Consider the following 14,279-nt stretch of genomic DNA (forward strand, 5'->3'; position numbering starts at 1 on the left):
CTGGAAGGAGAGGGGCAGCACGCAGGCATACAGGAGATGCCCTTTATTTTTAACCAAACGCAGGTTATTAGTACAGCACACCTCCTGGGGGCTGATAAATTACAGGGACTTTGCTTTCCACCCTGCAGAGGTGTGTGGGGTGGGCAGCAGAGTGGTTTCTGCTGGACTTCCATGCGGCTGTGACCCAGGGGCCCTGTCCCACCCCCCGTTTCACCCAGCCTGAAGGGCAGGGTCCTGCTCGGGAGGCGGAGAGAGGGCAGGTGGGCACCAGCCTCGGCAGTGCATGGAGCCGGGCCCATTTCCACGCACATGTGTGTTCGTCCCGCTGCCCCACGGGGCCAAGGGGTCTGGAGGGGGGGACACGGGACGCGCAGTCGTGGACACGTGCTGCTCTGCTTGCTCTGCTCTGTCCTCAGCCGGGCAGGGTGGGCTTCATGCCTCCTCCTCGGGGGTCCCGGCCCTCCCTGGTGAGGTGCTGGCGCTCTCGATCACCTCCATCCACCTGAGAAGAGGTTTCAGGACTGTCAGAACCGGGCCCCCCTCCCCCGCCCCCGGCAGATTGTTCGGGAAGCAGGGGGCATGCTCTGGCCATCAGACCAGTGGGTTTGCGCTCAACTGGCTTCCCAAGAGTGACCCCAAATAAGGAGGACATGGGACTCAGCATGGGCCAGTTAAAAGCCTGGAAGCAGTGTCCAGTCCTTCCTTTCCGGGACCCAGGAAACCCGCCTCTGGTGTCCTCAGTGGAAGCTGGAGAGCCGAGGAGATACGGGGGGCCCTGGCAGCCCCCCGCGAAATTACCTCCGTAACGTGTATTTGCTCTCAGCCCGGAAGAAGTAGACGTGGGACTTGAACTGGAGCTTGAAGACGTGCTCCTTGTGGATGCCGTCGGCCTCCCCGGGGAGGCTCACGCTGTAGCCCAGCAGCGGGAGGCTGGCCAGGGGGCAGTCATCCTGGAAGGCAGCAGGGCACGCGCTCGCCAGGCGCCCAGCCCCCCGCCTCTCCCCACACGGCAGCAGCGGCGGGGCCAGGCCCATTCGGAACCGAGGGGGTTCCGTGAGGGCGCAGTGGGCGGGCCTGGCGGTCCTGCAGTGCCAAGGGCAGAGCCCCCCTCGGGCTCGGTGAAGCACCCCTACCCGGTGAGTTTTGTAGAAGAACAAACAGAAATTGGTGAAGACCACCCACAGCTTCTGCCAGCCGCTGCTGTTCTTGAACTTCCTCAGCAGGTATCCCGAGAGCTGGTTCTGGAAGGAAAAGAAAAGCCTGTGGGCGCGAGTGTCCAAGAACCGCCAGCCTCTAGACAGCCACTCTTGCGGGCTCTGTCCTCCCAGGGGCCTCCTGGGAGCAGGTGTCTCCCCAGGGTCACCCCCCACAGGCTTCGCTGGCTCCGCACTGACACGAATGCAGTGCCCTTCCCCGTGCTCTGACGCTCTGCTCGTCGGCAGCTAACAAAGAAGGGTGGACAACGAAGTAGAATGGTGCTCAGTTTCTTTCCCGTCATCACCAATCCCCTGTAACAGACACGGAGCCCAGACAGGAAGGTTCTCAGACGGTGGGGGGCAGGGGTGCCCCGTAAACAGAGGCCCACGCAGCCAGCGGCCCGGCCCGCAGCGTGGCGCCCCTCTGTTAGGGAGAGGAGGGGCCGCCCTGCTTGGCCCCGAGGTCTGCGCCGCTCTGCGCTGGCCCTCGTGCCCTCCGGCATGGAGGCCGGCGCCACCGCTTCCGTCCTCGCACCTCGCGCTGGGGCAAGGCACACGGGCCCGAGTACATCCACAGATGGTAGGGCCCTCCTCGTGACGCAGGCCTTTGCCCCCGTCGGGGCTGATGCTCACGAGGGCCCCGCGCCTCTCACACGTGAGGGGGTGGCACAGACGGTGGACGCGGTGTCCAGGGCCACTCCGTCGTCTTGCAGGCCCCAGCGAGCTGGCCACGATCCCTGCTCTTACCGCCCCCGCCCAGCCGTGTCAGGACCCACCCGCACTCCTTGCCTGCTCTGCTGGTCCCTCCCCCGGCTTCGGCGGAAGCTCAGGACAAGTGGAGGCAGAGGTGGCCCGGGCGCAAAGAGGCCGCTCCCGGTGAGGGAGGCAGCCATCCCAGGATCCCGGGGCGACAGGCCCTTCGGAGAGAGCTCCTGACGGCGCCCTCCCAGCCCTGCCCACCCGGGCTGCTCTCCCCTGGCACCGTGGACCCCGGGTGTCCCATCAGCCCACACAAGCAGGGTCTCCAGTGGCCGCACCTCGACGGCCGCGCTGCGGTCGGCTCTGGAGATGCTGGTGGTGCGGTCCCAGCACACGTGCATGGCGGTGCTGGCCCGGTGCTGGCCCGGCCCCCCTGAGGAGCAGCGGGCCCTGCGAGCATCGTCTTCCGACTCCTCCAGAGAGACCTCGTCGGAGGGCCCTGGGGGAGAAGTCAGCCCCTACTCAGAGGAGACGAGACCCGCCCCCGCCCCCGTCCCCGGCCAACAGCAGGCAGGGCGTGAGACCACCTGCCAGAAGAGCTCCCGCCCGCCTGAAACGTCCCTCGTGGATGCAGAACACGTGGGCCCAGCGGGCTGCCCGTGACCTGGGTGACACCCACGGGAAAGCTTCCTTGTCTCCTGGGGGCCCGGCCAGCACTCACTGCGGGGATGGGGGCACAGCACGCTGCCCAGCGGTGCCAGGGCCGTGTCGGCGCTGCTCTTGGCTGCATCGATGGCAGCGTTCAGGTCCCTCATCCACTTTTCTTTCTCCAGCTGGGTGCTGCGGGGCAGGGCCGAAGCTCAGCCACCGGGCAGGGCCCACAGCCGGGGCTCCCGGCCGTGCCCCCTCCCACTGGAGGGCAGAAGGTCAGGGTGCCTGCTTCCCCCTTGTGCGCCCTGTCCTTCGGGTCCAGAGGGCTTGTCAGGACGCTACTGGAGGCCCAGCCTGCACCTGTCACGCTGGAACGGGGGTGCTCTACAGGGTACTTGGTTCCTGGAACGGGTGTTTAGGTCTCTGGGGCTGTGAAAGCTGAAATATGAGACTGGGTCCTGGATCATAAATTAAGCTGCCAAGGTTTCCCAGTGGGAGTCCAGTGCCCTGTGCTCTGACATCAGCCAGGACCCCTGCAGGACGGGAGCTGAGAGCCAGGCGCCACCTGCCCGGACGCAGGACGACACCTCCTTTGGAAGAAGCTGGGGACGCGGGCTCCCACAGGGGAGGGACCAGGCACAGCGTCCAGGCCGCCAGGAGCTCGGGTCGCCTTGCTGTCGACAGGGCGTGGAGAGTGGGGAAAGCGTCTGTTTGCTCCTGTGCTACGGCCCAGTCAGCCTCCTGCTGCCCAGCTCCGGGGCAGGAGGCACGTGACGCTAGGCCTCGGTGTGGCCGCCCCACCGGGCTCCCCCTGCTAGCCCGCCGGCCCCCTCCCTTGAGCAGCCAGCAGTGTCACAGCCAGTCTCTGCGGATGGTCTCAACGGTCACAAGCCCCCACGGACAGTGAAGCCGCTCCTGCGGTCGCGTAGCTTTGAAGCAGTGCTCAAGGGGTTGTGTGTCCCCGTGACCGCGACACTCTCACAACTCAGAGGGGACCAGGGCCGCTGGGATGCGGAACGTGGGTGGGAGGCCCTTACCTGGCTGCCACCACGACTGTCTTCTGAGCGGCGTAGATGGTGAAACAGTGCGGGACAGACCGCTCATTCTCACGTTCTTCCACCTGCGGGCGGGAGAGGAGGGGAGTGTGACCCGGAGCGGGGCTGGCGGAACCCGAGCTTGCGGCAGGACACAGGTGGCGACCGAGCCCACGCCGACTCTACGAGGGCTTACCGGAGACACAAGGGATCCCCGCGCCATGGCGCCTGCTGCCCAGGTGATGGGCACCCAACTACTCACCGGTGGGTCCAGCACCATGAGCTGAAAATCAAGCACGGGAAGAAACGTTGAGCGTTTCAGTCGGGAAGGAGTTGGACCATTCATGTCTATAAGGTGGCGCCAGAAGCTAACAGAGTTAGATTCCGGCTGATCTCAGTTCCAAGAGAAGTAACTCCAGAACAAAGCATTCCTTAAGCAGACCTAAAGGCCCAGAGGAGAAACTGTCCTCTGACCAAGTGAGCGTGTTCTAGGAATGAGGAAGGTGACTGACGGAACCCACCCTGTCGCAAAGTCCAAGCGAGAAGAGTGACCATCCCCCTCCACATGCTGAAACACCTTTGCCAAAATTCCACACGGTATTTCTGATAATATCTCTTATATACAAACAGAAGGAAACGGTGTCTTTCACAAGCCAGGAGTCACCATCCTTCCCTCCACAGTCAGGAGCGAGGGCTGTCTGTCTGTCCCCAGGACCAGCCAGTTACAGGTGAACCACCCCAGAACATGGGACGCCAACCACCGAGCTTCACGCTGGACCTAAAAGGGTCTGAAACTAACAGGAGCGCAGCCGGCAGGAGAAGGTTATCAAGATGTCGGCCGCCCCCTCCAAGTCAATATGTAAATTTAATGCAATTTCCACAGAAACGCCAATGTTGTTTCTTGAAGGAATCTGTCCAAATGACTCCAAAGTTTGTTTAGAAGAATTAAATAAATACTTGAGAAGAGCAAAGAACTGTTTAAAAAGAAGGACAAATAAGGGAAGGACCTTACCCACACAGTGACTAACCCTTACAGCACCACTAATTAAGAGTGTAGACTGATGCTGGGACAGACAGAAATGGAACAGAACCTTCAGAAAGAGTCCAAGTGTAAGGACAACAGTTTTTTATATGATAAAGGCAGACTTTGGGATCAGTACGAAAATGGAGGATGTAACAAATAATGGGAAAACTGACTATACGAGGAAAAAATGTTACATCCCAACCTAAAAACATCAAAACCAACAAATTTTAGGCAGATTAGGTAAAAGAGAAAAAACCATAAGCGTATCAGTAAAGAAAGTCCCACGCGAACGTAGTCTTGGTGTGGGAAAGACCTTCTGAGCCCGTGCCAAGGACAGAAACCCTAAATTAGGAAAAGATGGACAGACCGACCACAGAAAAACGTCTAAGTTCACCCCTTCAACCCGTATTCGTTGGGCCTCTGTGCCCGTGGCCATTCTAGGGACAAGACAAACGCGATCCCCGTCTGGAGGGACTTTATAAACTCTGAGGTGACACTGAACTGCAGGCAAAGTGACGGGAATTACGTACCTGGAAGGCACCTGAGACCTGGAAGGGTTTAGGAACGCTTCACAAACACTAACAGGCCAGAGCGACAGACGCGCCCGGTGCCTCCTGGGGGAGAGCAGAGGGCGCAGGAAGCGGCCTTGCTGGCCATCCCTGGGGCGCGGAGGACGGGGTGGACGGCCAGCGCTGCCCAAGGCTGGGACGGCGCAGGCGCAGACGGGCCTGGAGGGAAGGCCACCCAGTCAGCCGCTCCTACAGCCACTCAGTGGGAACAGGGAGCCCCAGGCTCACATACACGCGTGGCGGTTTATCTCAAGGCCATAACTAAGGACGCGTAGAAAGATCCAACGGTGCTGTTTGTAATTCTGAAAAACTAGACGTAGCCAAAACGTCCGGGGCAGGGAGCTGGTTAAATAAAGTGTGCTTCGGCGCCCCAATCCACTACTCATGGCTCCTGAGCCGGCGGCAGAAGCGGAGGACACGGGAGCATGTTCGAGGTGAACTGCCGAGCAAAACCAGTGCGGGCTGCAATGCAGCTTGTGGAGGATGTTCCCCAGATGACGGCGAAATGCTGACAGCACTTACTACTGGGCAGCACAATGATGAGCGCTTTTCACCGCACATCCTCAGCTTTTCTCTACGCTGAAGGTATAATTTTTAAAAGTATACTTTGAAACAGATGGGGTCTGCTTCCAGGGATGGCAGGTGAGGTCATTCAAACTGACCCCTTTTTGCTGAGAGTTGGAAAAGCTGAACAAATGTTACAGAGACACCTGCGGAAGCTCTGACGCTCTCTGGAAGGCGGTGCAGTGCCCAGGGTGCGGATGGCGGGGAGAAGGGCCAGACGCCACGAAGGAGAAAGGGGCGGAGGACGGCGCTGACGCTTTGGGAATTGGGAACTGGACAGGGGTCGGACCCCACCCATCCTACAACTGGACGGGGCCTGGCAGGGCTGCAGGGAGAGGTGCTCACTGCGTAAGATGTTCTGGACAAACAGCACATCTTTATAGCAAAGACCTGAACTTGGCTTCCTATCTCTGCTGTTCCCAAAGATGGGTTCCAGGCCGAGTCTAGGTTTACACTCGAGAGGGAGTCTCTCCATGACCTTTAAGGCCACAGAAGGCACTGACCACGGAGGAGAAGACAGACCGCATCCCATTAAGACGAAGAATTCCCGCTCATCAGAGACAATATTAACACGCCACGCGGCACTGAGACGGTGGGGATGCGGACACACCCTGGCGGCATGCGGTGTGGACAGAGCATGAGGTGCGGCCCAGGCCCTCAAGAGCTCTGAAGACAGAGCTTGCGCCTCTTCACGGGGTGGAGGTCAAAGGGCAAACGAGAGGACACAGCACGACTCAGTGGAGGTCACCGGGAGCTTCCCTGGGGCCAGTCCTGCCCTGCAGCCCACCCTCTCTTTAGCGGTGGTGGTCTCTGTTTTACCATTATAAAGCTGTGTGTGTGCGTGTGAAATAACTAATTATGATGCCAAAAGAAACCAAAATCGTCAGTATAAAAGAGAGAAGTATGAAATCAGGGAAGTGCAAACTCTACAGTCTTAAGAATTAGGGGTCCAGCTTTCTCTTTTCAAAGCTGTGTCAGCACCCAACCCCTCCAGCAGCACGGTGGCCCCAGCGCCCGACCCGGGTTTTTCATGGAGTCTCCCACCAAAGGACAGGGCTCCCTGGGAGGAGTAGGTGGGTTCCTGGCGGAGCTGGGCCTTGTCCTGCAGGGGCTGGTGGCCTTCGTCAAGAGGCCCTGGAGGGGCTGCAGGTGGGGCTGTTTGAGCACCAAGAACAGTAGCCATAACAGGGTGAAAAGGCGTGAACAGCCTGGCAGGTGCTGCCATGCGGCGCGGCCCCCGACCCCCGGTCCGGCCCCGCCCGGCGCCGGGCGCTCACCAGCATGCCGCGCAGCGGAAGGAGTCCCCGGATCCGGAAGTGGCTGGTCCCTGAGGCCCCTCTGCCTGTGTACAGCAGCATGTCTGAGAACTGAGGGACCAGAAGCTTTAGACAAATGAATTCTAAAAGCAAGTAACAAGGATTCAACATCTTAACGATCAGACCAACTTCAACTCCAAGGGCCCCGTGTGCTTACGCACTTTGCTGGAGGTTTTTGGCGGAAAAGGGATTTTTGTTCCATTCGTACAGTCATTTTGCCCAGGGGTGACCAGCAACCACATGGGCCAGCAGACCTCTTGGCCGGCGGGAGGCGCTGGGGGGCTGGTCCTGAAAGTCACCCCCAACCAGGAAGGCTGGGGTTTGAATCCACTAGCTGGGCGCGAGGAAGGGAGCTGACAAAAGGGGACCTGCTGGCGGCAGGGACTCGCTGGGAGGACCTCTGGGCTCGTGAGTAAGGCCCTGCGAACTGACGCTGGCACCAGCAGAGCGGTCCTGCAGCCGCAGGTGTGTGGATTTTTCTACCTGCGGGCTTTTGCTCATCCTGCAGACAGGTGCCCAGAATCCAGAATAAGGAAGGTGGCAGGCCCGGGAGTGTTTCTGCGACCCTCTCCTGGCTCCTGACAATGAGGCCGCCCGCCTGGACCGCGCCCATCGCACCTACCAGAAAGAACATCCTTTGCTGTGGGCCCTTCCTGGTGAGCTTGTGGAGGCAGCCCTCGCGGATAAACTCCTGCAAGACACCATCGCGGTCCCTGTGTGCTGGCCGAGGGCACCTCGGCAGATGGCACATCACCCTCCATGCCCCTCCACGCCCCTCGCAGGCCTCCTCGGGCCCTTCCGCGGCGCCCTCCTGCCCGGATGGATGCCTGATGATCCGCCGTGCCACTCCAGCCTCCCTCCCGTCCGCTCCCCTCGGTCACCCGCATCCTGTTTGGTGTCGGTTAACTCGGTGCCTGGTCTCTGAACTCCCACAGGCCGGCTGTGCTGAGAGCCGGCACACAAGGCAAAGGGCATTGTTGAGAGGCAGCTTCTGGAAGGTTCCACCATGGAGATGACGTGAGTTCAGCTTTGAGAAAAGCTGGGCTGGGCAGCTTGAGAATGGGAGGGAGGAGGACAGGACACCTGGTTCCCACCAAACGTCACAGGGGACTTGTCAGCTGCCACCCTGGCGCTTGAGCAGAGGATTCCTAAGGCCACGAAGGTGCTACGGCCCGAAGTGAGACCCTCCCGTGGGCTGAGGCTCAGCGGAAGCCCCCCGTGTCCCGGGCAGCCCTCTCCCCCCGGGACTCGGGGCTCCCCTCACCGCCGGGCCAGGCCCCGCACCTGCCTCCGGGGTACAGATGTCCGACATCCCTAACTGCCTGCGCCCTGGCTGAAGCACTGTCCCGGGGGCCCCAACAGTCCGCTTTGGACGATTTCTGGGGACTCTTCTACCGTCCGCTGTTCTATCAGACAAACAGCACGGGCTGGTGCCCCGAGAACACCCCGGCCTTAACCGCCCTCAGATGACCTGAGCAAGGGCACAGGGAGGAGAGCTCACCCAGTAATCCTCACGGACACAGCGAGATGAGAAACCAGCCCCAACCCAAGGGACAGCCCTGCAGGAGGAGGAGGGCGGCCCCCAGCCCTCTCTGGGCCGCAGCTGGCAGGCCTTCCTGCCGTCGTTGCAGGGCCAGCTCCGCCGCTCCCCAGAGACCCCAGCCCTTGGGGGTGCGCTCCCCGAGGTCCCACCTCCTCGATGCCTGGCAGTGCTCACCCTCGGGGCCTCGTCACCCACCTTCAGTTCACAGCCCTGCTCTTCGACCCTGCGCTCAGACAACTGGGGTGGGCTCATCTCTGACTGATGCACGCATTTCACTCAGGGAGGCCAGGAACCCCGGGGGTTAAGGCAGCACTCGGAGACCCTAATAGCAGCGGTGATGGCAGTAAGGCCGCCCCGGGGAGCCCGCCCCGGCCTCTGCTCTACGTGGCTGCTCTTGTTTATTTGCCCCTCTGGTGACAGTTTCCTGGGGCCACCACCATCTATAAGTCACTGCGTGGGGCACTCAGAGAAACAACAGTGTAACAAGAGCCCTCCCACCTCCCAGGAGCTCCCAGCCAGCAGCACCCCTGGGAGCCGTCAAGGAGGGAAAGGAAACGGGGCTGTCCTGGCTCCCAGCCAAGGCCCTGCTCCAGGAGGGCAAAACCTTCCTGTCTTAGTCTTGTTTCTTTGAGCTCATGGTCCCACACTCGCAGTACCTTTCTTCTAACAAGGCTAATGCAGAACAGGATTTATACACCCACGCTCCAATACTCTTACGCTTGTGCCGAGACAGGAACATCCCACATCCCTGTGCAACCCTTTGTTTTCGGGATCTCAGTTCCCTGACCAGGGATCGAACCTGCGCCCCCTGCATTGGAAGCGCGGATTCTTAACCACTGGACCTGTGCAACCCTTACAACAATTTTCTTTTGCTGACAGTACTGAGTCCAAAGCAAAAGGAATTAGTGACAGAAAGTAAGCAGCCCGGGAGACATACAGACCCATGGATACAACTGAAGGTTCGAAAACGAACTCACACTCCATGGCCCACTGATTTTTGACAAAGGAGTGAAGACAGTTCAGCAAAGGTGTTGGGACAACTATATATCCACTTGGAAAAGAGCAGAGTTGGACCCATATCTCACACCATACACAAAACTCAAAATGATCAGCTCTAAACGTAAGAGCTAAAACATAAACAACTTTTAGATAAAAACACAGAGATAAATCTTCATACCTTGGATTAGGCAACAGTTTCTTAGCTATGACACCTAAAGCACAAGCAACCAAAGAAAAGACAGACAAATTAGACATCAGCTAAATTAAAACCTTTAGTGTTGTAAATGATACCAGCAAGAAAGTGAAAAGATAACCCACAAAATGGGAGAGCATATTGCAAGTCATATTCTGGCAAGGGTCTGGTATCCAGAGTAGATAAGGAACCTCGTAACAGTAAAAACACAACCCAATTAAAAGGTGGGCAAAAGACTTGAACAGGCATGTCTCCAAAGAAGGCACAGAAATGACCAATAAACATATGAAAAGATGCTTGATGCTAGTCACTAGGGAAATGCAAATCACAACCACGAAGGGATGCCACCATGTACCACCAGGATGGCTAGAATCAAAGACAAGATATGGAGAAGGGCTTCCCTGGTGGCGAAGTGGTTGAGGGTCTGCCTGCCGATGCAGGGGACGCGGGTCCGTGCCCCGGTCCAGGAAGATCCCACATGCCGCGGAGCGGCTGGGCCTGTGAGCCATGGCCGCTGAGCCTGCGCATCCGGAGCCTGTGCTCCGCAATGGGAGAGGCCACAGCGGCGAGAGGCCCGCGTACCGCACAAAAAAAAAAAAAAAAAAGATACGGAGAAGTTGGAACCATTCTATACCCTTGGTGGGAACGTAAAGTGGTGCAGCCACTGTGGACAACTCTGGCGGTTCCTCAAAATGTTAAACACAGGCCCGGCAATTCCACTCCTAGGTATGTACGTTTGTGCCCAGGAGAAATGAAAACACGTGTTCACACAAGGACTTGTACATGACCTTCACAGAAGCACTGTTCACAATGGCCGAAAAGTGGAAACAACCCAAGTGTCTACCAGCAGATGAACAGGTAACCAAAACACGGTGTCTCCAGAGAATGAACGCTATTCAGGCGCAAGAAACAACGAAGCCCCAACACAACACACAACACGAATGAAGCTTGAAGGCACTGTGCTGAGCGAAAGCAGTGAGACACAGAAGGCCACACAGCGTGAGAGTCCATGTGTATGAAACGTCCGGAGAGAAGCCCAGAGACAGAAAGCCGATCAGAAGCTGCCAGGGACCGGGGAGCGGGGCTGGGGGTGGCTGCTGACAGCGATGGGGTTTCTTTTCGGGGAATGAAAACGTTCTGGAATTAGTGGTGACGGTTGCACAACCTCATGAATATACAGAGAAACACCAAGTCACACGTTTTGAATTATATCTCAATTAAAAACAGTAACCAGTTCACAGAACTTTCTCAAAGTCACTCACCCTGCCGGGAGCAATAAGGTTCTCTATGCCGACCAAGTCCCGCTGCAGCTCCATCAGCTTCTGGAGGTTCTCCAGCCGGACGAGGCTGTGCTGTAGTGTGGAGGTCACCTCCGTGATGGCCTTGAGGGCTTCTGCGTGGGGAGGTCCCTCAGTACAGGTGCCCCGGCAGGTGAGCTGGGGGTGGCATGGTCGAAACCCTCCACCCACCAGTTTGTGACAGGAACTGACAATTTAAAGGTGGTTTTAATTCCAGGAACATTGTACTCAAACTCCTCACAGGACTGCTAGGGACAGCAAGTGTGGGTCCCTGCAGATGACCTGAAACGTGGACTCGTTCAGCCCAAACTGCTGGCTAGCCAACGCTCACGCTCGGTAAAGAGAAAGGGCAGAGTCTTTATCAACAACTATTTAAGGTTACGGGCAAAGCAGCGTCGCCCACCCTCATTTTACCTGTGCTGCTCTTCTTTCACATTTCCCCTAAAATGCATGGAAACATTCTGGGCAATTTTGTCCCCTCCTTTTTGGCAAACACGAAACACTTGCTTTTAGGATGCAGAGGAAGGGCGCTGTCCACGTCATACGGTCTGTTTTGCTCCCTGTACGTCAGAAAGTATCTGATCTATTCTCAGGACACCGGGAGACCCGCTGGAAGGAAGGGCTACCTAGCTCTTCGTGTTGTACTTTCAGAGACAGACAGCGGTGACCGGACCTAAGAGGCAGTGACTTCCTGCTCTACGTTTGTGCTGTAGCTGGAAGTCAGTCCTATCTGAGGTCACAAGGGTCAGGGTTTATTCCTCCGTCCCTCTCACCAAAGTCAGGAATGACAAAGCCCACCGACATCAGAAGCTTCCCCCAGGCCACGTGGCCCCCCAGGTGTGCGGCTCAGAAGCAGACCACCGACCCCCTGCCCTGGGCGCCGCGGGCGGAGGACGGGGTGCCCGCGGGGGCGGGGTGTTGGGCGCGCACTCACCGCGGCGGTCGGCGCGGTCCTGGTCGCCGCGGTCGGGGTCCTGGCGGTCGGGGGCGCACAGGCGGCGCAGCAGCAGCCGGTAGTGGCGCAGGCGCTGCAGCGGCTTCAGCAGGAAGGCGTTCAGCGGCAGGTAGCAGACCTTCTGCAGCTCGAAGTCCCGGCGCAGCGCCTCCAGCCTCCGCAGGCGCCTGCTTGCAGCTTCCAGCTCCGTCAGCACCTCGTGGAGCCTCTGGAAGTGGCGGGTGAGCGTCTGCGGGGCGGGGGGCGGCTGAGCGGCGGCCCCCGGGCCCCGCCCTCCCCTGTCCGGTCTCCCCCTACACCGGTCTGCCTCGGTGGGCATCACAGGGGACCCGCCAGCCGCGCGTGCGTGTGGGCCCTAAGTTCACGCCTCGCGCCTCCGCCTCCGGGACGCGCTCACCACCCGCCCCCAAAACCGGGGGCCTGGAGGCACGGCGTGGCCTCGGGGGCGGGGCCTCGGCGACGAGCCGGCGGCGCCCACCCCATCGGTCCCGGTCCCGCGAGAGCGCCGAGCGCTGGAAGCACGACCCGCGCCGCCGCCCGGAGCGCTGAGGCCGCAGGAGAGGCCGGGAACAGGCGCGAGCTCAGCAGGAGCAGCTGCACCGGCGCGCGGCTCTGAGGGGAGCCTGGCCCGGCGGGACGCAGCCCCGGGGAGCGCTCTTGATCCTGAGGAGAGCGTGTCGGGACGGGAGTGCCGGCCAGCGCTGCGCTGCGCTGCGCGGAAGGCGCGGCTCTCGGAGGACCTGCCCCGAGGGGGGCGTGTCCCGAGGGGAAATAACGCTCGGAGCGGAGCGCGGGCTGAGCTGCACGCCGTCCTCCCGGGACGCCGCGCTTCCCGAGGGGAAGGCTGCCCTGACTTGTGCACCACTCTCAGGGGAACACTGCCCTGACGGGGAGGCCGGCGTCCACTCGGCCAGCTGCTGGGTCGAGAGCCGCGCGCACGCCCGCGCTACCTTTAACTGAAGCATGTTGCTGAGCAGGACGTCCCCGATTCGTCGGTGGTCGCCTGTGGCCTGGGCGCTGGAAGACCCCTCCCTGGAGTGGAGACGGACAGGCACGGTCAAAACCTCGCGACAGCGTGCGAGAGACGCTTCGCTTGCTGCCAGTGCCATGGTGGGTCCCAGGCTCAGCAAGAACCTCTGAGGGCGAGGCCGTACTTGACAGAGGCAGTCGGCACATCTCAGCCATCCTCGAAATGCTGGTGACCGGGCAAAAAGGGGTCTCCTTTTAACCTGCTTCTGTCCTCTCCTCTGGAATAGGGTGAATGCGAGTGATGTTCCCTATGGACTAACGCTGTCTCGGGGCAATAGCGGCCCTTGTGAATTAGCCAGGAAGCTGGGAAGCTCCCGCGCACAGGGGTGGTAACGCGGGCGGGGCAGCCTGCGGGCGCTGGGACGCAGGGCGTTACCAGAGCGCCAGCCTCTGCTCCACCTCGCGCAGGAAGCCTTTGTGGAACTCATAGATGGGGTCGATGTTGGAGAAGAGCAGGGTCATCAGGTCCGCAGGCATGGCGTCCGCCTTGACCACAGCGCTCCGGAACCACTGCCGGGAGAGCTCAGGGTGACCAAGGGACCTGGCCCCTGACGACACACAGCACCGGCCCCGGAGCCCCCACGACGCCAGCTCAAATCAGTGCCACGGCTGACCAGCCAGTTTTCACAACAGAAGAAAGCAATTCTGGGTGAAAAGCTTCGAAGGGATATATTCCCAGGTTCACAAAAAATCAGACCCAATATTCTGACCTGACGTAGACATGTTTTAAGGCAGATATATTTAACAGAACATGTACACATACACACACACGCAGGTCTCGGGGGGGGGGGGCGGGATCCTGTGTCTCTGGCCCAGATTTAAGAAGTATTAAGAAAATCAAAGCAACAAGGGACTTAGGTTTCATACCACGGTAATAACTTCTAAATCCTTCAGGTATGTTCGCTCTGTAGCAAGAATCTCCTTTGCTATGAAGTAGGCCTCGTCCGCGGGCGCACACTGCAAGAAGTGCAGACAGCGTGAGCGTGTCAGCCGGCCACGTCGCCGACGGTCCTAGCCGCCAGCTCTTCTGCTCAAGTTAACGCTGTCACGTGATCTTCACGTGCACCTCCTGAGAGCGTCACTTCTAAGTAAAGATATAAGCCCCGCTGTATCGCCCCCAGATGTTCTTCTCATTTTATATTATTCTTTTTTGAGAAAAGAACTGCTGTTTAAACAGCAACATATAGTGAAGCTAATCACTCATTTTGT

The 14,279-nt window shown here is 59.4% G+C and overlaps 1 protein-coding gene across 11 annotated transcripts in view; it reads right to left on the reverse strand.

The window, feature by feature from the left end:
- Positions 1-28: 28 nt before the first annotated feature.
- Positions 29-14,279, reverse strand: part of FARP2 (FERM, ARH/RhoGEF and pleckstrin domain protein 2) — a 92,794-nt gene continuing 78,543 nt past the window's right edge. For 6 of the 11 annotated variants that reach the window (XM_032638625.1, XM_032638618.1, XM_032638619.1 and 3 more), the window contains 14 exons: positions 13,938-14,027; positions 13,447-13,580; positions 12,992-13,073; positions 12,021-12,270; positions 11,051-11,181; positions 7,676-7,744; positions 7,015-7,104; positions 3,843-3,863; positions 3,584-3,666; positions 2,617-2,735; positions 2,234-2,394; positions 1,134-1,241; positions 799-950; positions 29-502 (listed from right to left, as the gene is read on the reverse strand). In XM_032638625.1, coding sequence (XP_032494516.1) covers positions 433-502; positions 799-950; positions 1,134-1,241; positions 2,234-2,394; positions 2,617-2,735; positions 3,584-3,666; positions 3,843-3,863; positions 7,015-7,104; positions 7,676-7,744; positions 11,051-11,181; positions 12,021-12,270; positions 12,992-13,073; positions 13,447-13,580; positions 13,938-14,027 — 1,560 coding nt within the window. In that variant the 3' untranslated portion in view covers positions 29-432. The other 5 variants (XM_032638624.1, XM_032638623.1, XM_032638626.1 and 2 more) reach the window with 5 other exon arrangements.

This window comes from Phocoena sinus, chromosome 7 (assembly GCF_008692025.1).
Source record: "Phocoena sinus isolate mPhoSin1 chromosome 7, mPhoSin1.pri, whole genome shotgun sequence".
Taxonomy (NCBI): Eukaryota; Metazoa; Chordata; class Mammalia; order Artiodactyla; family Phocoenidae; genus Phocoena; species Phocoena sinus.